The sequence below is a fragment of the Cuculus canorus genome, chromosome 3 (assembly GCF_017976375.1).
Source record: "Cuculus canorus isolate bCucCan1 chromosome 3, bCucCan1.pri, whole genome shotgun sequence".
Classification (NCBI taxonomy): Eukaryota; Metazoa; Chordata; class Aves; order Cuculiformes; family Cuculidae; genus Cuculus; species Cuculus canorus.
This window is the reverse complement of record NC_071403.1, coordinates 88,441,010-88,466,147: the sequence shown is the minus strand read 5'-3', so window position 1 is coordinate 88,466,147 and position 25,138 is coordinate 88,441,010. Positions and strand designations below refer to the sequence as shown.

The following is a 25,138-nucleotide window of genomic DNA, read 5'->3' as shown; positions in this document are numbered from 1 at the left end:
CTCAATATGCAATATTGTCAAGCATAATATATCAGTAATAGGCAATATATAAAGACCTGGCTATACAATTTTTTTTTTGAACACAATCCTTAGAAAAATTAAAAATTGCAACCTTAACACATAAACTAACTTAGCATTCTCTACACTGAGTTTCCCATCAACAGCAATAACTGATTCGATTAAGAATTTTTCTTCCAACTTTTCACTTTGCATAAATCGACATAAAAAGCTGCAGTAGAGTGAATTCTTTTCTCCTCATTTCATAAAGATCAATTCTGGCCAACCCAAAGGCTCTTCTGGAAAAGACTGCTAAACATTCCCCTTGAAAGAACTGCCATTATTTATTGCAGATTTTTCCAAACTTCCACGGAAAGGAACATGGCACAAGATGCCACATATCAGTCATCTATTTCTTTGCTGTGAGTGATATTAAACTAACATAAGAAGCAGTACCATGATATCAACTGTAATCCAGGGCTAATTAATCCAAGTTAGATGCTGCACTGAGATGATTTGATCACTTCTAGAGACAGCTTGGTCATCACTACCCTGCAAGCATAATTATGCTTAGAATTCCATCACAAAGAAATCACATCTTTGAATCATAGAATCACCAGGTTGAAAAAGACCTCTGAGATCATTGTGTCCAACCATACCTACCTGCCACTAAACCCGTCTTTTAAATACCTCTAGGGATGGTGACTCAACCTCCCTAGGAAGCCTTTTCCAGTGCCTGATGACCCCTTCTGTGAAGAATTTTTTCCTACTGTCCAATCTAAACTTTCCCTGAGGCACCTTGAGTCCATTCCCTCTTGTCCTATCACCTATCATGTGGGAGAAGCACCCACCTCTGTACAACCTCCTTTCAGGGAGTAGGCAGTGATAAGGTCTCCCCCTCAGCCTCCTCTTCTCCAGGATAAACAACCCCAATTCCCTCAGCTGCTCCTCTTAAAACATGTTCTCCAGACCCTTCACCAGCTTCATTGCTCTTCTCTGGACACGCTCCAGGACCCCAATGTCTTTCTTACAGTAACGGGCCCAAAACCCTTCCGCGGGACATATGAACACAGCTAAGCCAACATCTAAACTGAAAGTCTTCGACCAGTATTCATTCTCCTGTATATTGCTTGTGCTATAAGATCTTTCATAATCTTACAATTCTTTTGATTTGTTCTCTTTTCTTTATTGCATAGATAGCATTTCTATGCTTAGACTTGAATTTGCTCGCTGAAGACACCACTAAAAAATTCATAATGGAGAAAGCCTACAAATAGGTCAACCTGCAGATTACTGAATTTATAATATGAAACCAGACTGAAAGGGTCCAGAGTATTCTATTTTTCCCTAAAAAGGTAAATACAGTATTTGTAGAAAGCCCATTGTAAAAATCAACTTTTGTATTTGTATTTGAATTTGTATTTGTATGTCTTAAACACCCATCTTGGTGCAAAGCTGTGTGTGCTTGTGGCTTTGTGCAGTTTGGCAGCAGCAGAGGAGAGAGTAGGTGCTACCCCTTCCTCACCTCCTCCTCACACCCCCCCCCCCACTGCTGAGCAGGTCAGTTGGGGCTGGATCATAACACCCATATGTTTGGTTTTTTTTTTTTTCCTATGCCTAACTTCAATAAAATAAGAAAGCTTCCTCATAAGGCTAGATCAGAAGGAAAGTTAGGGTCGTCTGATTTGGCCCATTCACTACAAACTTCTGAAGCAATATGCTAGCTGATACTAACCGTAAACAAGCCCTAAAAGTAGTAATAAAAAACTAAAGTAAACTAGTAATAAACTAGTAACTAAGTAATAAACTTAGTAACTAAGTAATAAACTAAAAGTAGTAATACTTCCAGGGGGCTATCCTGAGACTTACAGAGAAGAATAAAAAAGAAAAATTAGCCAGCTAACTCTACCTACAAATACTAACATTAGCTAGAAAATAACCAAGGTAAATGCACAACTGTCATGCTGCTCTTTGCTGCAAAGTGGTCACTGCTGTTAGAATGTTCTGGTTTGAGGTAAAGTAGAATCAGTTTTCTAACTTCAGCTAATTCTTGTCTAAGTGACTTCATTTTCTGAAAATTAACTGCATGTTTTTCAAACAGCATTTCTCTCTACAACTGATAACATGGAGCACTGGTATGCAGAAAGGTCATTGCTTATATTATTCCTACAGAAACCAAGCCATTCTCAAGTTGGTGGAATGCCATAAGTAAAAGTGAAGGAAAAGAGTCACACTTGCAGGAAGGGGCATACAGGATAGGTGACCCATAACTGACCAACGAAGTATCCCATGCCATATACATCATACTCAGTATAAAATTGAGGGATCACGAGGATCACTCTCTCTTCTTCAATGGCCGACATCCAGTGAGGACCTCATCTGTCTTTTTGCCCCTGATCCTGGATCCTTGGTGTTTGGTCTGCAGCCTCTGTGTTGACATAGTCATGGCTGACAAAAAGGGGGGCAAGGTAATTTTGTATATTTGTGTATATTTTTATTTTATTATTAATAGTACCTTCCTTATTATTATTGTTTCCCTAAAGCTGTTTTAAAGTTTTACTTTCCAACCGACAAGTCTCTCACATCCCTTTCTCCTTTACCTGGCAGGGTAGAGGAAGGGAATTGGGACCACAACTGCTCACAATTTTAGCTGCTCGAAGTTGGCTGGGGGTAACCCATGACAAATGAAAATAAACTCCCAAGAACTCCAACAACATGCAAGTGATTTTCAAAAGCAGAAAGATAAATCCGCATCTACTGACTCCTACTTCCTTAGACTGCATTTGCTCTACTAACTATAGAGCCTCAGGTTTATTTTAGTCAAGCATGGGCACTTCTGTGAAGGACACTCAGCTGAGTTTTCTTTCACCATCAGCGCATGAGGACAAGGGGACAAATACTGCCTGGTGCATGTCAGCCCACCTGCAATGTCAGGCACATTTTGCAAGGGCCTGATTCTTTCCTCTGAAAAGCAAACAACTACAATCTGCAGCTAGGTGAAACAAACAGTATCTAAAGTAAAAAGAAATGGTGTCTACAGGAAAGCATAGATGATCCCTTATGGAAGGATCTATCAGTGGTTAGTTGGACCACTCTAGAGTTAAATAAAAAACGTTTTTACTACTGGATAATATATGCTCCAAGCCTAACCACATATTACTACAAAACAGAGAGTCTTAATTAATACATATTTAATTCGATAATAAAGCTTACTTTTACAGAAGTAACAGGTGTTTCAATATTGCCCAGTGGAAAAAAAAGGGTAAATTTTCCTTCTTTTTTTAAGCATAAAACGTCCCTTTAAACAACCATGCCTCCCAAAGTCCTATTACAATGATTAATTTGGCATCTTTTACATACAGGAAATGTACATACCTGCAGCCCCTTTACCATTTCCAATAGCCACTAAGGCACGTATTGATTTTTTTCTGCCTTCCTTTGCCTTCATACAAAACACATTTTTCACCTGAAGAAAAAACCACAAAGCATCTTTTTATTGCACAGTCCTACTGTTTGCTTGGTACTTTTTTAAGAGAGCCAGTTTACCAAAAAGGAATTAGAGGTCTGTGTTGAAGCCTTACAATATATACTCTCTTTGTCAATGGGTATCATCTGCAATGGGACATTGGCTTCAAGGCTAATAAAGGCTAATAAAAGGCTAATAATATAAAGGCTAATAAAAATTTATACTCAAGACACAGAAGTTATCTCAGTATAATTTCATTAAAATATCCTCTCTGCTGTGTACAGCTGCACAACACATAATGCTCTAGTGCAACTAGCTTCATGTGTGATTTCAATCATGATAAGAAACATGGAAAAAAAAAAAGTGTCTTTACTATCCCACTACTCTTTTCACATTTTAACATATTTTAGAAGTGCTCTCAGCATTTGCTCAAGGCAAGTTGTTGCTTTACATGGGTTGAAACTTAGGACTGAAATCTATTTGCAGCCTGCAGGAGGCAGTCTCATTACTGAGATGACAGGTGCTAAAAAGAAGATATCGTTTAAGAGAGGGAAAGAAGAAAATGGTATCTGATTCCTGGAACTAGAAATCTTTACAGAAAATTCTGCAAGAAATTCAAGCAGAGGTGAAAGAAAGCTTTTTTTTTTGAGCAGGGGAACAGAACAACAATTGGGGAGACAAGTGGCTTTATGGTTAACATTCTGGAAGTATAAATTTACTTCTGCCTCTCCTACAGACACCCCTATGTGACTATAGGTGAGTCACTGCTTTACAGTCTCTCACCTTAAACAGCCTAATATGTCATCTGAGATCCTTTGCCCATCTAGTTCCTGTTTCAGTTCCTTTGGTTTTGCTTATACATTACAGTATAAGTTCATTTAAATAAGTATATAATTATATTTCATATGTAGTTTGTATACCATATATAATATATAAACTATATATTAAATAAAAAATAGAAATATATTCGATACCAAATATACAAAAATACGTACATACAAAATAACACACTGTATATTGCTTGACTGTGTAAGTATTTGTGTCACAGAATTACCAGTCAAAAGATAAGATTTATTTCACGGTTTATTTCTTCCCTTCCTCTCAAAAATGCATCAGGATCTGCTTTCTTGAAGCCTCAATATGATTTCCAAAAATTAAAACAACACTTAAACTAAACATGTACTGTTAATGAACAAATTAAGTACAGCTCTCCCCCTTTCCCTATATGTAATTCTTCAGTAAGCTAGTCTGGTGGTAGCATTATATATCTGAAAAGAGAATATCATAAAATAGTTGATCATGGCTTAAACATTCTTACTGAAATTCACAAAAAGAGCCCAACAGAAAACCCACAACAGAAAATTCACAAAACCCCACAGAAAACCAAACTGAACACCAAAAAAAATCCACTGACATCACTAGGTACAGATCGAGTACTTTTGAAAAAAATCCACCTCATTTTCATTAAAATAAAGATGCTGTTAAATTCAAGGTGCAGATATATTCTAGAGAGCACTTCAAAGAAACACCAGCTTTGCTAATTGCTTATTCCAAGCTATTTTTCTTTTTGCAATCTTGTTGCTTACAAGAACAAGCTAAAATAATAAGCCCCTTAAGATGAAAGCACTTGTGGAAGAAGGTTATTTGCAGAAAACAGAAAATAATGAAGATAGAAAGAAAAGAGAGTCAAGCAGAATGATCTCTCTAGGAGCATCACAGAATCACAGAGAATCATAGAATCATTAGGTTGGAAAAGACCTTGGAGATCACCAGCTCCAGCCGTACCTGTCTACTACTGTCTACCTGTCATGTCCTTAAGCATCTACCTGCCTTTTAAACACCTCCAAGGATGGTGACTCAACCACTTCCCTGGGCAGCCTGTTCCAGTGCTTGATAAGCCTTTCGGTGAAGAAATTTTTCCTAGTGTCCAATTTAAACTTCCCCTCATACACCTTGATGCCATTGCCTCTTGTCCTATCACTTGGGAGAAGAGACAACCTCCTTTTAGGTAGTTGTAGAGAGCAATAAGGATTCCCCTCGGCCTCCTCCAGGCTAAACAACCTGAGTTCCCTCAGCCGCTCCTTGTAAGACTTGTTTTCCAGCCCCTTCACAAGTTTTGTTGTTCTTCTCTGGACACACTGCAGGACCTCAATGTCTTTCTTATAGTGAGGGGCCCAAAACTGAACACAGGACTCGAGATACAGCCTCAGCAGTGCAGAGTAGAAGGGAAGAATCACTTCCCTTGTCCTGCTGGCCACACCATTTCTGATACAAGCCAAGATGCTGTTGGCTTTCTTGGCCGCCTGGGCACACTGCTGGCTCATGTTCAGTCGGCTGTGGACCAACACCCCCAGGTCCTTCTCTGCCAGGCAGCTTTCCAGCCACTCTTCCCAAGCTTGTAGCACTATATGGGTTTGTTGTGTTCCAAGTGCAGGACTCTGCACTTGGCCTTATTAAACCTCATCCTATCGGCCTCAGCCCATCAATCCAACCTGTTCAGATCCCTCTGCAGAGCTTTCTTACCTTCCAGCAGATCAACACTTCGTCAGTTTAGTGTCATCCACAAATTTGCTAAGGGTGCACTTGATCCCCTCATCCAGGTCATTGATAAAGATATTGAACAGGACTAGACACAGCACTGAGCCCTGGGGAACACCACTTGTGACTGGCTTCCAGCTGGAGTTAACTCCATTTACCACCACTCTCTGGGCCCAGCCATCTAACCAGTTTTCAACCCAGCAGAGGTTATGCCTGTCCGGGCTAGTGTTAGCCAGTTTCTCAAGTAGGATACTGCGAGATACTGTGTCAAAGGCTTTACTAATGTCCAGGTACACTACATTCACAGCCTTTCCCTCATCCTTCAAGTGGGTCACCATGTCATAGAAGTTTGGCAGGACCTGCCTTTCATAAACCCATGCTGAGAGGGCCTGATCACCCAGTTGTCATGTATGAGCTGTGATATGGCACCTAAGATGACCTGCTCCCTGACCTTCCCTGGCACTGAAGTCAGACTGACAGGCCTGTAGTTTCCTGGATCCTCTCTCTGGCCCTTCTTTTAAATGGGTGTAACATCTGCCACTTCTCCAGCTAGGTAGGTAGGTAGTCCCCTAGGACTGCTGGTAGGTGAAGGAAAGAGGTTTGGCAAGCACCTCCGCCAGTTTCCTTAATCCCCTTGGGTAAATCCCATCCAGCCTCATAGACTTATGAATATCTAATTTGCCTAGCAGGAGTCTAACCATCTCCTCTTGGATCAAGAGAGCTTTGTTCTGCTCTTCCTCCCTGTCTACCGGCTCTGAGGTTGAGTAGCCAAGGAGCACTTTAACTTATCATTAAAGACTGAGGCAAAGAAGGCTTTAAGCACGTCAGCCTTTTCCTTGTCCGTTGTCAGTATTGTTCTCCCTGTGTCTAGTAAAGGATAAGAGATTCTCCTTGGCCCTTCTTTTATTACTGATACATTTGTAGAAGGATTTTTTATTATCATTCACAGAATGGGCCAATCTAAGTTCTAATTGGTCTTTAGCCCTTCTGATTTTCTCTCTGTAAGGCCACTTCATCTTTGTAGTCCTCACAAGTTGCCTGCCTCTTCTTCCAGAGTTCGTGCATTTTCCTCTTTTTTTTCTGATCCAGAGCTTTTTACTCAGCCAGGCTGGTTTTCTTCCCTGCTGGCTCATTTTCTGGCACATGCGGACAGCTTGCTCTTGTGCCACCAGGAACAAGAGCATACTATTTTTGTTTTGCACGTACTTTTGTCCTCTACTGCCAACCTGAACAAGTACTTGTACAAAATATAGTTGGCATGTGTACGGTCAGAAACAAAGGATGTGACGTTTGTTGAAATCTACTCAAGAATTATTTTTCTCCCTTTCCAGAAGACAGCAATAAAAACACATGCAGTGAGCTCCCACACAAGCCTTTCTAAAACTGCACTTGTCAGCTCTTTGTGAGCAGCCACCCACCGGAATCAGAGCTATTTCATCTCTCCTGAGGCACTGTGAAGGCCTTTCAAACACCATAATGTGCATAGCCATGACTGCTGGAACAAGTGTCCTCAGATTCTCACCACCACATCCCCATGCCTCCTTAAGAAAAGAAAGCAGCGCTCTTTTGGAGTGCCCTCAGCAATCCTCCCTTTCTGTCTTGGAAACAAAGTGTAAGGCTGAGAGCCTATCATTAAATGGCACTGAAATTAATTAACACAAAATGAACAACGTGCCACTTTTAAAACATCATGACTTCCAAAAAGTGACTGAAATTAAGACACAACTCCCCCTATGTACCATGTTGCCACTCCAGCCAGATTTAAAGACAACTTTTTAAATTTGAAAACATCTATGCTCAACCTTAAACACAGTGTACCTCAAACTGTCTTTCTGTATCCATTATCCAGTGGTGATAATGGAAATTCAGCTTTCTTTTGAGAGCTGAAGGAAGAACAGCACCTCTCAAATATAAAGTGAAACCATCTCAAAACATTTAGTAAGAGGAGAAATGGCAAGCAACAGTTTCAAAGGCAGAGTTTAAAGTGTGGAAATAGGCTACAGTGAAAGACAGACTGCTAATGGTTATTGTGATTTCAAGTACTCATCAGCTGTTGCACTCTGTTAGCCTGCAGTTTTTTGACAGTCCAAAAATGAGCGTGACTGACAAGGTTTATTTCTTTTCCTTGCTCCCATTATGCCTGCGTATTGGGTTTGTGTCTCTATATTTCGCTTAGAGCTTCTCACTTTTCCTTACTATCCCATTGGACCCTTAGCAGGTCATCTTAATGAATTAAATATTCTCACATTCCACACACTCTTAGCAAGTAGTGTGGCTGACCAGGTTTGGTTCTCATTTACTTCAGGTGTTCAGATCAGTTTTGTGTCTCTCTATGTGCTCTTGTTCTCTCTTAGAGGAAGAGATGCTCTCTCCAACTATGTACCCTTAAAAGAAAAGCAGGGAATTCTTTTTTAAAAGAAAGCAGAGAATGCAACCCTATTAAGTCAGACATAAACACACCTACACAACCCATATATGCATACATACACAGCATGACCTGCAGATCAATGTGAACAGAAGCGAATAGCATTCACATAAACACAAACAGCACTAATAACCTCATCCTGTTACTCTCTCTGGCTGATTAGGATGAAGGTCCATTAGTGGGAAATATATATATACTTCAGTTGCCAGCACTTAGACTCCCCAATATATGCACATGCACCAAGTAAACATGAGTCCGTAACCCAAGAAAATAGTTAGAAATTGAGTCAGGACAGATTGTTCTGATCAGACACAAGTCATGTCAAGACAAGTATACCGACCAGTCCTGCTTAACATGCGAGCCATCATTTTTATCCCCTTATCCAGCTATTTTCCCACACTTTTTCCTCCCCAAATCACCCAGATCTCTCCCTTGCCCTCCCTTTGGTTCCTGCCCTAGACATCCAATAAATCTTGTGTAACACTGAAATGCTCTTGCTTTGCATTCCACAATGTGTCCCCTACCGCTTGGCAGTAACCTACCCTCAGACTGTGGGGTGCTCTGGAGACCCTCATCTTGATAAATGGCACCCCTGGACCATGGGGCTGAAGCTATCCTAGTATAGCCCCAGGAGGAGCCAAACAGCATGTCTTTTTCTCTGAGCTGGTAGTTTTCATTCCCTTGCCTGTTTCTGTGCTCCTCCGGTTTGCACAGATATGCCTCTGATAGGGTTATGGCTCTCTTGTGCTGGTCCTGGAAGGAATGTCAACAGAGTGTTATGTGGATTCCTCTGCCTGCTATTGCCTCTGGACTCCTCTGTGTGTGGGCAGACAGGCCTTCTATCACATAACCTAACGATCAGTGGTCTTTCCATCTTGGCAATCAGTAGAATAAATTAAGTACTTCTCTCTCTAGAAGAATTTTATTCAGTAGATGTAACTTCTGAGAAGTGGGAAGATTAGCATCAGAGATCCTGTTCACAATGCATTCATCCCTCAAGGACACAGTAAGTGAGAAATCGCAATACAGAAAATAATCTAGAGATACTGAAATATAAAAATTCATCTGGACTCCTCTACCCTTCACTCAGCTCTGGGATAAACCCCAAGTGCAGTTCTCATTCAAATTAGTAATAAGCCCAACTTGCAGAGAAAGTATCGACTTCGTTTAGAGCTGGAAGTTTTCCCCTGTCACATGTATGAAACTCTCTTTTACAACTCATTAGGAAAAATAATATAGCTTGAATGCCCTACTGACCCAGCATGTACCTATGTACCTAAATGTGGCAACATACTGCAGCTCATATCTGAGTACAAATCCTTTGGATTAACCCCTCAATAATGTACACTCAAAGTCACACTACATCTTAAGTGGCTTTGTTTCCTCTTCAAAGGATAACCATGCTGAATTGCAATTCACTGAAAAGCTTCTGAATGTTCCAAATGCCTATTACTTCATCCATAGAGGCTGACACGTAGGAGAGAGAAAAGATTTAATTATTAACAGAAAATGTTAAAGATAGCATCCCTGAAGCCTTCTTTAAAGGCAGACCAAATGTCTTGGGAACTCCAAGAATATGAGAAAGAAATTCTAGTGCACAGCTCTGACCTCTCATTGTGTCCTGTGACAGGTTGCTTCAGGTGCTATCTTAAAAACTGTCCAAAATTTCATTGTCAGTCTAAGGATACTGTCAATATCATCCAAGGAACAGAAAACTTCCCTGTAGTTCCAAAAGCAAAATCTAGAGCTCCAATGATCCCAAAGTACTTTTGAGCCAGCATCTCATTTGAAGTAAATTATTGTTCAGAGGGAATGCATATCACATAATTTTTCACTCAATTTCATGCAGAATTTCCTTTGCACAAGCCTTTTTTATTGTACCCTTTGCAATAGCAAGAAAACAATTTCCAAGGACTTATAGAAACAAAGGTTTTAGACTGGGTATTAAGGAATCTTCTTTTTGTCACAAGTAGCAAGTCTATCAAGAATATTGTGCGGTGTTGAAACAAATATGTATCCGTGGGTTTTTTTCCTGCTACTTCATGGCAAGTTGAAACTATAGCCTTATATTCTGATAACAAGCCCTTGCTGCACCTAGACAATTCAGACGCTCTGACCCTGCTCAGATTTTGGCTAGCGCACACACACACACACACACTCCTATGCTAAGGCCTGATGTATGCTGGGAGCAGCTCCATTGGGTCAAACTGAGGGCAACACATAGGCAAACACAATGGCCAAAGCTATTACGCAGCCACAGCTGCCTGCAGCTTACTGTCCCCTGCAGCCATCCTCCTTGCATACTGATTGTTTTGCAGTTTCTCCAGAATCCTCTAACTCATGGCAATGGTATAGACCAAATTTCCAGGCTGGATGGTATAAATATGTCTGCTTATCCGAAAAGATTTTGAAGTGGATCTGAGAGCAGCTAGACTTGCTGAGGATTTCATGCTTCCCAGTGTGATACAGGTGAGATGCCCACACTGCAACACTGGAGGAAAGATGAGCACTCTTGCCATTGGCAGGTAACTATTCTGCTCACAGATAAACAAGTTGCAAGTAAGAAGTTATGAATTACAGAACTTTTGAGTTAGAAACCTCATTAATTATGTGTTTGTTTCCCTTCCTAGTTAAGCTCATAAAATAAAGCTTAATTTACAGAGTATGTGGCCCTGAAAATCTGAGCACATGGGCAGCACAACCCACATCAGATGGAAGTTGTGCAGACCCTGATTTCTTCAATTGCTCTATTCAGTCTTGCTTCTCCAAAGTGCCATACAGTAGTTGAGGAACATGCTGCATCTCCAAACAGGTCTCAGGCAATCAAAACAAGCAGAATTGAATACAGCTGAATATCTGAAGAAAACAGGGGAGGAACAAGCAAATGACCAAAACTCAATGGAGAGAAACCACCAGCTTTAAGAAATTACAGGTTTTGCACAAAGTCTTGTCATGTCAGGTCTTGGATATGAGCTGCCAATACAACTCTATTGAGCATACCCAATCTCAAGTCAATTCAACTGAGAATGAAGTCTGTAAATACTACTTTAGGTAACAGTAAAAAAAGGAGAGAGAACACTTCGGTGAAAGCCTAGAAACTGGTGCATTCACTGCACACTATCTTGATTATAAGTATTTCTTCTCGAATTCATCACTAACACAATTCCTAAAAAAATATCCTTATGCTTTTCAGAATATCCTCTCAATTATCCACTTGATGCAATTTACTTTCACCGATTCCACCTAATGAAGAACTAGTTAGTTATCAACACCCTGTGGGTGTTGATTGACAGCTGACTGAATATGAGCCAGCAGTGTGTCCAGGTGGCCAAGAAGGCCAATGACATCTTGGCTTGTATCAGAAATGTCGTGGCCAGCAGGTCCAGGGAGGTTATTCTCAGCACTGGTGAGACCGCACCTCGAGTACTGTGTTCAGTTCTGGGCCCCTCACCACAAGAAGGATGTTGAGGCTCTGGAGCGTGTCCAGAGAAGAGCAATGAAGCTGGTGAAGGGGCTGGAGAACAAGTCTTATGGGGAATGGCTGAGAGAGCTGGGGTTGTTTAGCCTGGAGAAGAGGAGGCTGAGGGGAGACCTTATTGCTCTCTACAACTTCCTGAAAGGAGGTTGTGAAGAGGAGGGAGCTGGCCTTTTCTCCCAAGTGACAGGGGACAGGACAAGGGGGAATGGCCTCAAGCACCGCCAGGGGAGGTTCAGGCTGGACATCAGGAAAAAATTTTTCACGGAAAGGGTCATTGGGCACTGGAATAGGCTGCCCACAGAGGTGGTTGAGTCACCTTCCCTGGAGGTGTTTAAGGGACGGGTGGATGAGGTGCTGAGGGGCATGGTTTAGGGAGTGTTAGGAATGGTTGGACTCGATGACCCAGTGGCTCCTTTCCAACCTAGTGATTCTGAGGCAAAAAACTATCATGACAGAGGATATGGTGTAGGTTACGGTTTTTACCATGGAAGAATGGCTCATGATTTAATAGCAGTGAACAATCCAGGGTTTGCTGTCTGTAGCTAGGCCTGACCTTGAGATAAGATAAATGGGAGCAGAATACAAGAATGTGGAATCCAGCGCGGGAAAGTCCCGAAGAGTCGTGATGATTACTTTGTATCTGCCCCTTTCGCGTGCTCAAGAGCGTCTGGCCAGTTATGTGACAGCATAAGGCATATGAACAGCGGGACATAACCAATTAGGATTTGTTTTGTTAGCGCGTGCATTATTGAGATAAGTATATAAGAAGTGTAAGGTGCATGAATAAATGAGAACGATCATACTCATATTGAGACTCCATCGTTACTCCGGGTCCACCTCCCACTCCGACATCTGGTAGCAGAGGATGGTTATAGGATGCCTTTGACTTTTCCGAGACTGTGGTAAGCAGCTAGAGGAGGGGAGTGGGAAACCGCGGCTAAGGGAAGCGCTGCCTGTGCATAGTCAAGGTAGACAGCTGGTGTGAGGTCGCTCCTTGCCCCTTAGGGATAATTATGGAAACAGAAGCTGTGGCAACGCTACTTGCTGGAATCCCCTCTAAGAGAGGGCATGAACTGCCCGCAAAACTGCTGGAAACAGAAGCTGCGGCAACGCTACTTGTGGGAATCCTCTCTAAGAGAGGGCATGAACTGCCCGTAAAACTGCTGATAAAACTTCTGCATTTAGGTACTTTACTGATCCGCACACTATGGTTTTTGTTACAGAGTGGCGAGATTATGGAGAAACGTTGTGGCAAAAGACTATATCAGGAACAGACAAGGATGAAAAGGAAGTTAAAGCTGTTCGGGGGGACTGCACGATCACGAAAAAGGGCAAAGAGCCTTTTGGGGGCTGTGGGGAAACTTGGTGAACTGTTGTTAATACTTTACAAGCGCTGAAGGCGGAGTCAAAAGTTGCCGCTGCCACTGTGCGCGCCATAGCCTCCCCCAATCCCCCGGCTGAAACTAATCGCACCATGACAAGTCGTATGAGTGCTTTCTTTGGGGTGAGCCAGAATTGCCCAATGAAAGGAATGATTGGGAAAGTTTGTACCAGCGTCTGGGAGCTCTTAAATCCGGCTGTAAAAAGAGGTAATGCGTCTGAGGACATAGACCGCCCCAGTGCGCCGGAGGCACACGATGTTCACCCATCAGAGGGCGGAAGTGCAATGACACAGAAACTGGAAGTGCCCACAGTAGCCAGCTGCGCTGATAAAGTGCCGGGAGGACGAAGCTGTCGGGCTACCAAGGAATCAGAGGAGGAAGAAGATGCCACGAAAATGCTGTAACAACCAAGGACTGTTACCTGTTAAACAATTGATACAAACCTTATTTTATAATATATGTGCATATTGTAAGTGTTGTATGTGTTTGGTACCGTGTATAGTTTAAATATTCATACCATCGTGCTCTTCTTATTGACCGGTTGTAAACAATATCGCATAGGTATATTAAGCCAGCTCTCAAAAGAGTGGTTCTGTGTGTGTATGCGTGTGTGTGTTTAAAGCGCTTTAAACGTTTGTAAGATTTGCAAATTGGGTTTTGGTTATAGGAGCTTGAGCCTCTGTTTGTTTCGATTAATCTTAAAAACGCAACTCTGAGACCTTTCAATCCCAAACGTCCACTAAGCCGGCAAACAGGTAGATTTACCTGGGACCTTTGAAGTGAAAGGCTGCACAGGACAAAATTTCAAACTGAAAAAAAAAAATACAAAAAGAGCGTAGACAATAGAAAAAGAAAATGGAAAAAAACCCAGCCCTATGGCTGTGTGTGAGTTTCCCCCCCACACTATTCCCCTCCCAGCCCTGTGGCTGTGTGTGAGGTTCCCCCCCCCCCCCCCCCCCATTCCTCCCCGCCCTTACTCCTGATATGTGAAGGTTTTTTGTTTTGTTTCAGCTTGGCAGTCCTTATCTCTCTCTAGGGGAGTAACAATTTATGAAGAACACTCTGCATTCCAGCGTCCCTTATAAGAACTGTTTGATGAACTGGCACTGCAGACATTGAGGGATATGCTGAGAGATAAAGGACTTGTTGTTGCACCTGAAAAAGTACAAAGGTCAGCTCTGTGGAAGTATTTGGGCCGGCACATTTCTGATGCCCAAATCCGACCACAGAAAATCGATCTGACGACCAGTTTATGTACTGTTAAAGATGTTCAAACATTGTTAGGGAATATTCAATGGGTCCACCGTTGTGTGGACATTTCCAACTCTGATATTGCTCCCTTGACTGTGTTGTTGCACAATGCCGACACAGCCTGCAAAATTGAGCTTACCGCAGGCCAAAGGACTCTTTTACAAAAAATCAGTTGTCGCTTACAAAATATCTTGGTCATCTTGGAAGATACTGAATTTACCGATATCGCTTTTGGTTTGTAACAATAGCGAATCCCCATAGGCAGTCATCTGTCAATGGCAAAACAAAAGAGGGGAATCTGGGAAGGACAGAGACCTGAATGACCCTGCCATTGCCAGTAGCAAGAGAACCGATAAAGCTGAATCATTCTGGGTATTGGAATGGGTGTTTCTGGGTGTGCAGCCAAAAATGAGCATTCAAACCAGACCCAAAGCTGTGGCAGAGTTAGTACGAAAAGGCAGATCTCGAATTATTGAGATCAGCGGTCAAGAACCTGCAGACATTAGCATTCCAGTTAATGCTGTAGACCTAGAGTGGTGGTTACGAAATGTAATACCACTTCAGGAAGCCCTATTAGGATTTGAAGGACAAATAAATTCGCAGCAGCGGCAAGGGAAAAAGTGGCAGATATTGTCATGAAATCAGTGGCTGGAGAGAACGAAAGTCAGTATGCAACCACTGGTGGATGACCTTACTGCGTATTCTGACGTTGGAAAACGACTGCATCGTGCTGTTTGTGTATGGCACGAACATGCTGAATGGCACAAGCATATTTTGGAGGGACAGCCCCAAGACTCTTTACAGACCTTAGAGTTAACTGCTGTTGGTTGGGCCCTGTTGAATTGGCTAACCAACCCTCTTAATGTTGTAATGGACTCATTATATGTAGCAGGAGTAGTCCCAAGATTAGAGGATGCTCTTTTAAGACAGACAACTAATCCAAGATTAGGAGCATTGTTTGTGCAATTACGCTCCATGCTTCAACAACGCAAGAGCCTTGTTGTGTTATTCATGTGCGAAGTCATCAACTTGACGTGGGACTAGGAAGGGGTAATCAGATAGCAGATAGCTTCATTAGTCCAGCTCAGCATATGCCCCCTATGGATAAATTTTGTGTCGCAAGACAGAGTCACGACCAATTTCACCAGAATGCCAAAGGGTTAAAACGACAGTATGGCTTAACAGAGAATGAAGCCCGTAGTATTGTACAAGCCTGTCAAAGATGTGGAAATCATGGTCCAGGAATAGGGATCGGAGTTAACCCTAAAGGACATCTGGCAAATGGATGTCACTCATATTGGGGAATTTGGAAGACTAAAGTATGTTCACGTGACAATCGATACCTTTTCGAAATTTGTATGGGCAACTGCATTACCTGGTGAGAAAGCACAACATGTGTGTAAACACCTGTTGTCCTGCTTTGCTGTAATGGGGGTGCCTGAGACCATAAAAACGGATAATGGGCCTGCCTATACTAGTCAAAAGACGGTCTTTTTGTCCAAGTGGGGAGTACAACATATCACAGGAATCCCGCATGTGGAGAGTTTTTGTAGAGACATGGCTTGAGGAGAAGAGACGTGAGAAAATACAGCTGGTGAAATAATAACAGCCTCGTACAAGGCCACAGTCTCCCTGAGCAAGAAGTTAGGCGATAACAGGAGATAAAAACAGGACCTAGAAAAACCACAAACATCCTAGGAATGTAGCAATAGAGGCAGGGCTGACACTCTGTATCGGACCAATGATGAGCCTTACTTTTGTAATATGTATGAGCCTTATTACTGTTATTATAAAAGCATGCCTATCGTATCAATAAATCGAGACTTGTTGATCATCATCGGATGTGCTTGTCTCCCGTCGACTCCGTCAAATGGTGACCCCAATGTACCCCCTGGACACCACGGACGACCCCGTCAAATGGTGATCCCCGACATGCCGGAGCAAAATGCAGGCATTGAACCACGGACGAGCGACGACAGGGTAAAAGTTCGGGTCCTGAAGCAGCCGGGACGGCAATAAGCGCGAATAAAAGTAAGGTGACCGTATAGACGAGCCTGAGGACGCGCCGTGCTCTGGGCGACCATATAGATGGGCCCGGCCGATACGTGCTGCCGAGACCTTGAGGGGCTGCAACAGCGCTGATAAATTAGGTATGGAAAGGCAAGCAGCATATAATTTATTTACCGCTTTCCTGGAAGAGCGGCGGGTTAAGGGAATAGATTTGCAGAAGGAGTTAACGAGTCTTTTAACAGATGGGCATGCTAAAGGCTTATTCATAAATCCGCATACCGTACATGAGCTGACAGAGTGGCGAAAGTTCGGAGATGTGTTGTGGGAGGCTACATTACAGGATGATAAAACGGCAAAAAAGTTGGGAAAGCTATGGAGGGTGGTACATAACGAGCTTTTACAGTACCAGGCAGAAAAGAAAGCAGCTGAGCAAGCATCTGCTGCTCACACAAAAAATAGAAACTATGAAAGAGAATGGTCCCAAACTACTCCTTTGCCCCCTACGGTCACGCAGGTGGCTTTACCCACCCCGCCGCCACCGCCTTCTGGCTCTGGCTCAGAGGCAGCTTCTGAGCCGTCCGCACTCCCCGAAGAGCAGGGGCCGCGGCCGAAAGCGCCCCCGGCCGTTCTCCCTCTGGGCAATGAGACAACCCCTGGGGCGGAAAGCGAGTTAGCGGAGGTCATTGCCAGGGAGCGGAGAGAAGCTTGGGCTGCGCTTGCAAAAGAAGGCTTGGAAAGGGGAGATCACTGTGCGGTTAATGCAGCAGCACAGCTAGCATGCCCGGTGATCTTCCAGGCTCAGGCAGGTGGAGGACTGATGGCAACAATTACTGCCCTTGATTGGAAATTGCTGTCACAGTTGCGATCTACAGTCAGCCAGTTCGGGGTGACAAGTGAGCCAGTAAAGCAGATGTTAGACTACATATGGGGCACTCAAGTGCTTCTGCCCGCTGATTGTAGAGGAATAGCAAAGTTAATATTTACACAGCATCAACAGCTTTTATTTAATGCACATTGGCAAGCGATTGTTAACGAATGCGTGGCAGTACAGAGGCAGCCAGCAGATCCTCTTCATGGAGTGACAGCTGATGAGCTTATGGGGCTGGGAGCGTTTCTCCGCACGGAAGCTCAGGCTATGGTGGGACCAGACAAGTGCCGAGAGGCTATGAGATTGGTCAGATTGGCTATAGATAAGGTAAAAGAACCTGGAGGAGTACCCGTATATATGGGAATCAAGCAGGGTCGGGAAGAACCGTTTGGTGCATTTATAGATAAGGCTGCTGCCGCAATAGAAAAAGCAGGGGTACCCGAATACATGCGAGGGGCACTGCTAAAACAGTGCGCTCTTCAAAATTGCAATCAGGCTACACGGAGTGTGATTAACACCTTGGGTGCAAATTGGACCATAGAGGAGGCATTAGAAAGGATGGCTCAAATGCCGTTAGGATCACAAGCATTTTTAGTAGATGCTATTAAGCAGCTGGGGCTGGGATTACAGGAACAGGCAAAGGCTTCACAAAATCAGGTGTTAGCTGCTCTCGCACCCCTTCAAGCGTCAGCCGCAGTTAATTCGGCTCCATCGGGAACCTGTACGCAATGCTACAGATGCGGAGGCATGGGTCACATGCGCCGAGAATGCCAGGCTACAGGGATATGGTGCCGAAAGTGCCGTTCGGATACTCACACTACGGGCGCTTGTCGGCGGAGGTCGGGAAACTCCGGCAGGAGCGCGAATCGCAGTGGCCGCGCTCAGACACAAGTCGCCTCTGCAGCTCAACCGACCTTCCCTGCCCCCAACCTGCCACCACAGGGAGCCTCGGGCTGGACTTGGCAGCAGCAGTAGAAATCACGCTAATGACATCGCACCCACAAAAGATCCCAACAGGAATTAAAGGACCTATTGTCATACAAGGTCGAGCGGTGGGTGCACTGCTATTAGGACGATCGTCTGCCTCTATGATTGGATTATTTGTGTTACCTGGTGTTATTGATGCGGACTTTACTGGAGAAATTATGATCATGGTGCATACTCCTTTTCCACCCGTTCAAATTAATAAGGGACAGAGAATTGCTCAATTGGTACCGTTGGAGCAAATGACAAAAGAGATAAAGCCTATAAGGGAACAAGAGAGGGGAGAAAAAGGTTTCGGATCCACTGGCGGCCTGACCTTGCTGACTTTAAATCTTAATGAAAGGCCCAAGAAAACCGTGGAGGTGGAATATCAAGGACAAAAGAGGTCATTTTTAGGCCTTTTGGACACTGGGGCTGATTCCAGCATTATTAGCCCTAATTGCTGGCCTCCACATTGGCCTTTACAACCGGCTGCCACCACAGTGACCGGGGTTGGAGGTTTAACCCTGGCCAGTCGTTCCCCTCCTATCAAGGTGAACATCGATGGAAAACAATTAACAACTACTTTCTCGGTAGTCCAATTGCCACCTACCGTGCAGTGCCTTATAGGGCGGGACATTCTGACCCAACTGGGAGTGGTGCTAACCAATGAGCACCCTTTGGGGTAGTGGCCGTTGCCTGGACTTTCCCGATACCCATTACCTGGAAAACCAGCTCTCCGATGTGGGTTAAGCAATGGCCTTTAAAAAGGGAGAGTCTCCAGCGTGCTCATGATCTAGTGAAGGAGCAATACGAACAGGGGCATCTGCGACTATCCACAAGCCCCTGGAACACTCCAATTTTTGTGATCAAAAAGAAATCAGGAAAGTTTCGTTTGTTACATGATTTGCGTACTGTCAATGCCCAAATGGAACCCATGGGGGCTTTACAACCAGGATTACCTAATCCCGCAATGATTCCTAAGGATTGGCCACTACTAATTATTGATCTTAAAGACTGCTTTTTTTACTATTGCCCTTCATCCACAAGACATGATGCGATTTGCATTTACATTGCCTGCACTTAACAGGGAGGGGCCGGACCAAAGATTTGAATGGACAGTACTCCCGCAGGGAATGCGCAATAGTCCTACTTTATGCCAAATTTATGTTGACTCTGCATTACAGCCCCTGAGAAAGAGATGGCCAAATGTAGTGATTTATCACTATATGGATAATATATTGTTTGCCCAACCAAAACCTTTTACTGAACAGCAAATTCAGGAGATACGGACTGCCTTGGCACAATTTTCCCTTGTTATAGCCCCTGAGAAAATTCAAACAACAGCTCCGTAGAAATATTTGGGATGGACAATGTCGGAACAAATAGTTAAACCCCAGAAGCTACAACTGCAAACAAAACTCACAACTCTGAATGAGGCTCAGAAGTTACTGGGCGATCTTCAATGGTTAAAACCGATTGTGGGAATACCAAACGAACTGCTGGATGAATTACGCCCACTTCTCAAAGGTACGGACCCAGCAAGACCGATCCGTGTTACTCCGGAACAACAGCACACTCTTCAGAATATAATGGACTGCATTACACAGGGGCAAGTCCATCGGCGAGATCCAGAATTATCCATAGACCTGACGATCTGGAACGGTCCCAAATACCTCCTTGGGGCACTGACTCAATTGCAAAAGAAAACGGGGGAGATAAGGGTATTGGAGTGGATTTCCCCCGCGCTACAACAAACCAAAACTCTGGTTCAAAAGGTCGAAATGCTAGCAGACTTAATAAAGAAAGGCAAGGAGAGAATGCTACAAGTAGCTGGAACCCAGCCAGCAGTAATCAGGATGCCAATTAAAAAGGATACCTTGGACTGGTACTTGTGTAATAGGGAGGAGCTGCAGGAGGCACTTTTAGGTGCGAGCTGCCCCATTGAAACAGAAAAGCTCCGGCAGGCGCCAGTTCAATGGATTGGGGAATGGAATTGGATCACTCGGCCAAAACGAGAAAATTCCCCTATCGCAGATGCTCTTACGGCATTCACGGATGCTGGCAGAAAATCCAGAACTGCTGCAATAACATGGCAAGAAAAGGGACTATGGAAACATCAGATTTTACAAGCAGAAGCTGCAGACAGTCTACAGACTATGGAACTTTTAGCAGTAGTATGGGCAATATCACAGCTAAGAGGACCACTGAACATCGTAACAGACTCTTTGTATGTTGCTGGGGTCGTAGCTAGAATCGAAGACGCCTCTATAAAAGAGGTGCAAAACCAGAGGCTGTATGAGTTGTTGGTACAGTTAAAAAAGGCTACAAGGTTAAGGGAGCACGCTTATGCTGTGATTCATATTAGAAGCCATAAATGGGAAGCTGGCTTGGGTGAGGGTAATGCTAGAGCAGACAGACTAGTGTCTGTGGCTCGGGGCACTCCACTGCCAGGCCAGCTGCTAGCCAGAGAAGCTCACTCTATGTTTCACCAAAATGCAAAGGGCTTGCACCGAGAGTTCAAAATCACAATGGCAGAGGCGAAGGCCATAGTTAGGGCCTGCCCGATTTGCAGCCATCACAATGGAGGTGGTGGTCTAGGCTTAGGGGTAAACCCACGGGGACTACAATCAAATGAGCTATGGCAAATGGATGTTACGCATGTCCCTAACTTTGGTAGATTGAAGTATGTGCATGTATCTATTGACACCTATAGTAAGTTCATTTGGGCAACAGCACAGGCAGGAGAAAAGGCTATCCACGTGGAAAGGCACCTATATAGCTGTTTTGCAGTAATGGGGACGCCAAAAAGGATTAAAAACGGATAATGGGCCTGCTTACATTAGCAAGAGAATAGAAGGGTTCTTAAAGAGTTGGGGAATTGAGCATATCACAGGCATTCTAAACTCCCCAACAGGGCAAGCTATCATCGAAAGGGCTAATGGCACTCTGAAAAGGTACTTGGCAAAACATGAAAAGATTGCTGATCCCCAGGCAAGGTTATTGAAGAGCTTATTTGTGATCAATCACTTGTGCATATTTGGGGATGCAGAGTACCCTCCAGCAGAATTACATCATCGGCCAAATGAAACTACCGAGCAGAAAAAAGGACGTGTGGGTGAAATACAAGAGACCCTAAGACAGGGTTATGGAAAGATCCTGCTAAGGTTATGTTTTGGGGGAGGGGATATCTTTGTGTCTCTACCCTACAGGACCGGTATTGGTGCCTGCAAGGTGGACTAAACCTGTTCTCGATGCAACAACTGCCAAGCAATCTGACGGAGGAAGACAAGAGGAGAATAGAGGAGAAGCTGCCACTGATCCTACGACCGCTGCTGTTACAGTCGAAAGGATACTCGAAAGCCATCGACAGGGTTTTGAAGCACTGCCAGACCTTTGAAGGACTAATTACAACCATTGGACGGTTATTGGAAGTATTACATATGGGGCCAGCGGGTCAAAATTGTCTTGATTGTAATAATCCATGTTGTGCTGCTTGGGTAGCTTTGTATTGCAGGGGTGCAATAAGATCTTTTGGATAGAACAGTCCCTAGTATGTGACTTATGGTGTAACAGGTGTGCATTTAACCATAACTTTAACAGCTGGCAGAAAGAGCTGCAAGAGCAAACAAGGCTAGCAACAACCACGGCCTTAGCATTTTTTGAAGCACCTGAACAGAAAATATTGGCTTACTACCGTTGGGAATTGGAGAATATTGTTAAAAGGGTTATAGTTCAAGGTAGATCTCATATTATCTCTGCGAGGTGTAGCAAATTGGTACCCATAACACAGCATTACGTGGTAGGGCCCATAAGAGGAGATCCTGACAGGGAATTGGATCAGTGCTTGAGCAAGTTACAGGAGTTAAAACTGCAACAGCTAGGAACAGTAAGGACTAAAAGAAATAGGGGGAGAAAGGATAGAAGAGAAAAATGAAGCCTGTTTCTGCTGTATTGCTTAGTGCTGTAGTAGCCAGCATAGCAGGAGTTATACGCTTTACACGCTTTAATCAGCCAAGAGATAACATCTGGGTAACATTGGCAAACCAAACTAGTCAATTGTCATTTTGCCTTAGCTTAGGAGGGGTTACTAATCCTTTCCGAACTTGCCTGTTAGGTTTGCCTGCTTGGTCCCCAGGGGAATTTTGTGGTTTTGTGAACGAAAGCAGCCTGTGCAAAAACTTATCGAGCGCTGAGGGCTGTAGCCAGGTGTCTCCCGAGTGGGGAGGTAACCCTCAGATTGAGGATGGCTGCCAACAATGTAAGATCATACTGTCCTTGAACATCACCCTGCACTCTCCCCCAGAAGAATTAGATCTCTTTGGAAGTGCAAATGCCAGTTTATCCAGTGTCAAACAGGGGGGGTTGGTTCGGTTTTGAGCCACTGAACCTAAAAGACTTTAACAAGAATCGCAAAATTGGGCCAGCCTAGACTCATCCCTGGAATCAGGAACAGTGAATAGCCAGCTTTACTCCCAATGTAACGGTGCCAACATTACGGCCCCGAAGAAATTGCCCCCCCAGGATATTTTTTGTGGAGACAGAGCTTGGAATGGTATACCGGCAAAGCCACAGGGAGGATCCTTTCTATTTGAGGGAATTTATCGTTGTTCCATCCTAATGTATCCTTATTAGTGCAATGGAGTCAGAGAAAAACGCAGTGTGCACGAGCTAGACTGCGGTCAGATAGGGAAACCCACGTTTTGGAGTCAGACGAACCTTCTTGCTCAGAAAGAAAATGGGGGAAATGTGGAGAGTTTTTGTAGAGACATGGCTTGAGGAGAAGAGACGTGAGAAAATACAGCTGGTGAAATAATAACAGCCTCGTACAAGGCCACAGTCTCCCTGAGCAAGAAGTTAGGCGATAACAGGAGATAAAAACAGGACCTAGAAAAACCACAAACATCCTAGGAATGTAGCAATAGAGGCAGGGCTGACACTCTGTATCGGACCAATGATGAGCCTTACTTTTGTAATATGTATGAGCCTTATTACTGTTATTATAAAAGCATGCCTATCGTATCAATAAATCGAGACTTGTTGATCATCATCGGATGTGCTTGTCTCCCGTCGACTCCGTCACCCGCACTCTCCCACCGGGCAGGCTTTGGTGGAGCGAACTCATCAAGTGTTGAAAGATTATTTACAAAGACAAAAAGACACTGAAATGGATGTGCAAATGAGATTGAATAAGGTTTTGTTCACATTAAACTATTTGTGTTTAATGAGTGATAGAGAAGAGCCACCGGTGATAATACATCATCAAAGTAAAAGGTTGAATGAAAAGACAATTATCCCCAGCTTTCGAGTATTATATAGAGATCCAGTAATGGGAACCTGGAAAGGACCTGTTGCTGTAATATTTAATGGTCGAGGATATATGTGTGTTTCCACGGAAGGTGGTCCTAGGTGGATACCAGCGAAAAGCATTTAACCCTATCAAGAGATGCCATCAGAGCGTGATCAACGGCCTACACAAGAAGATCCTGCACAGGAATGAATGAAGAAAGCTCTAATTGTGGGAATTGTGATCCCTGGGTGTTGCATAACTGTGGTGACTGTGATAATAATCAGTGGCCCTGTAATATGGACTATTAAGTATCAAGATTGAAAGAAAGTAAAAGAAAACTGTAGGCACTCTTGTAAATGGAAATGGTATCGAAAATGAGGCAGTTTTGGCTGTGTTTAGTATGTTTAAAACTAGTCATTGCAGTCTACCACCTCGCACTGTTTCATCTGTGACAAAATGTATGGGTTACTCTTGCACAAGTCTTGAACATTACTAGTTTTGTGCCAGTTTGGCGACCCCAAGCTTACCATTTGTGACTTGTCTTATAGGAGTTTCCATAAAAAGCAAGAGTTGAAGTCACAGTTTAACATCACTAGTAACCTACCCTTTCAATGGGAAAACGAGAGCGAAGCATTCGATAAATATGATAATTGGGATAACAAACTTCCAATTGGATCCGAACCACGAGAACTTGAACTTGTGGATTCATTGAATGCTACGTATTGGTTTTTGGTTTTTTTTTTTGTTTGTTTGTTTTTATAGGTTTAGCATTTTGTTTACTATTGGCACATGGTCATGGCTGTGGTGATTTTGACCAAGGTCTCTCCATTTTTTTCTCTTTTCTTTGATTTGGATGGATTATCCAACTGGTTAGGATTGACTGGTTGGCTTAGGAGAGTATTAAAAATGGGATTAATGTTGTTGATAGTTATACTTGTAGAAATAGTTCTTTTCAGTTGTGTAAGGTTATGTCTAAGACAAATGCTATCACGAACAACAAATGAACCCTGGCTTGTTCAAAATAAAAAGGGGGAATTGTGGAAGAATGGCTCATGATTTAATAGCAGTGAACAATCCAGGGTTTGCTGTCTGTAGCTAGGCCTGACCTTGAGATAAGATAAAAGGGAGCAGAATACAAGAATGTGGAATCCAGCGCGGGAAAGTCCCGAAGAGCCATGATGAGAACTTTGTATCTGCCCCTTTCGTGTGCTCAAAAGCGTCTGGCCAGTTGCGTGACAGCATAAGGCACGTGAACAGCGGGACATAACCAATTAGGATTTGTTTTGTTAGCACGTGCATTATTGGGATAAGTATATAAGAAGTGTAAGGTGCATGAATAAATGAGAACGATCATACTCATATTGAGACTCCATCGTTACTCCGGGTCCGCCTCCCACTCCGATATTTTACTATGTTACCATATTGATTGTGAAGAAAAACATAAAAAAAATTCATCTGAGGATGTATGAC

General features: G+C 43.5%; 1 protein-coding gene across 2 annotated transcripts in view; it reads right to left on the bottom strand.

Annotated features, from left to right (window-relative positions):
• MRPS5 (mitochondrial ribosomal protein S5) overlaps window positions 1-25,138 on the bottom strand; it is a 79,879-nt gene that overhangs the window by 22,124 nt on the left and 32,617 nt on the right. For both annotated transcript variants that reach the window (XM_009556549.2, XM_054063842.1), the window contains exon 6: window positions 3,373-3,463. In XM_009556549.2, coding sequence (XP_009554844.1) covers window positions 3,373-3,463 — 91 coding nt within the window. The remainder of the gene's footprint in view (window positions 1-3,372; window positions 3,464-25,138) is intronic.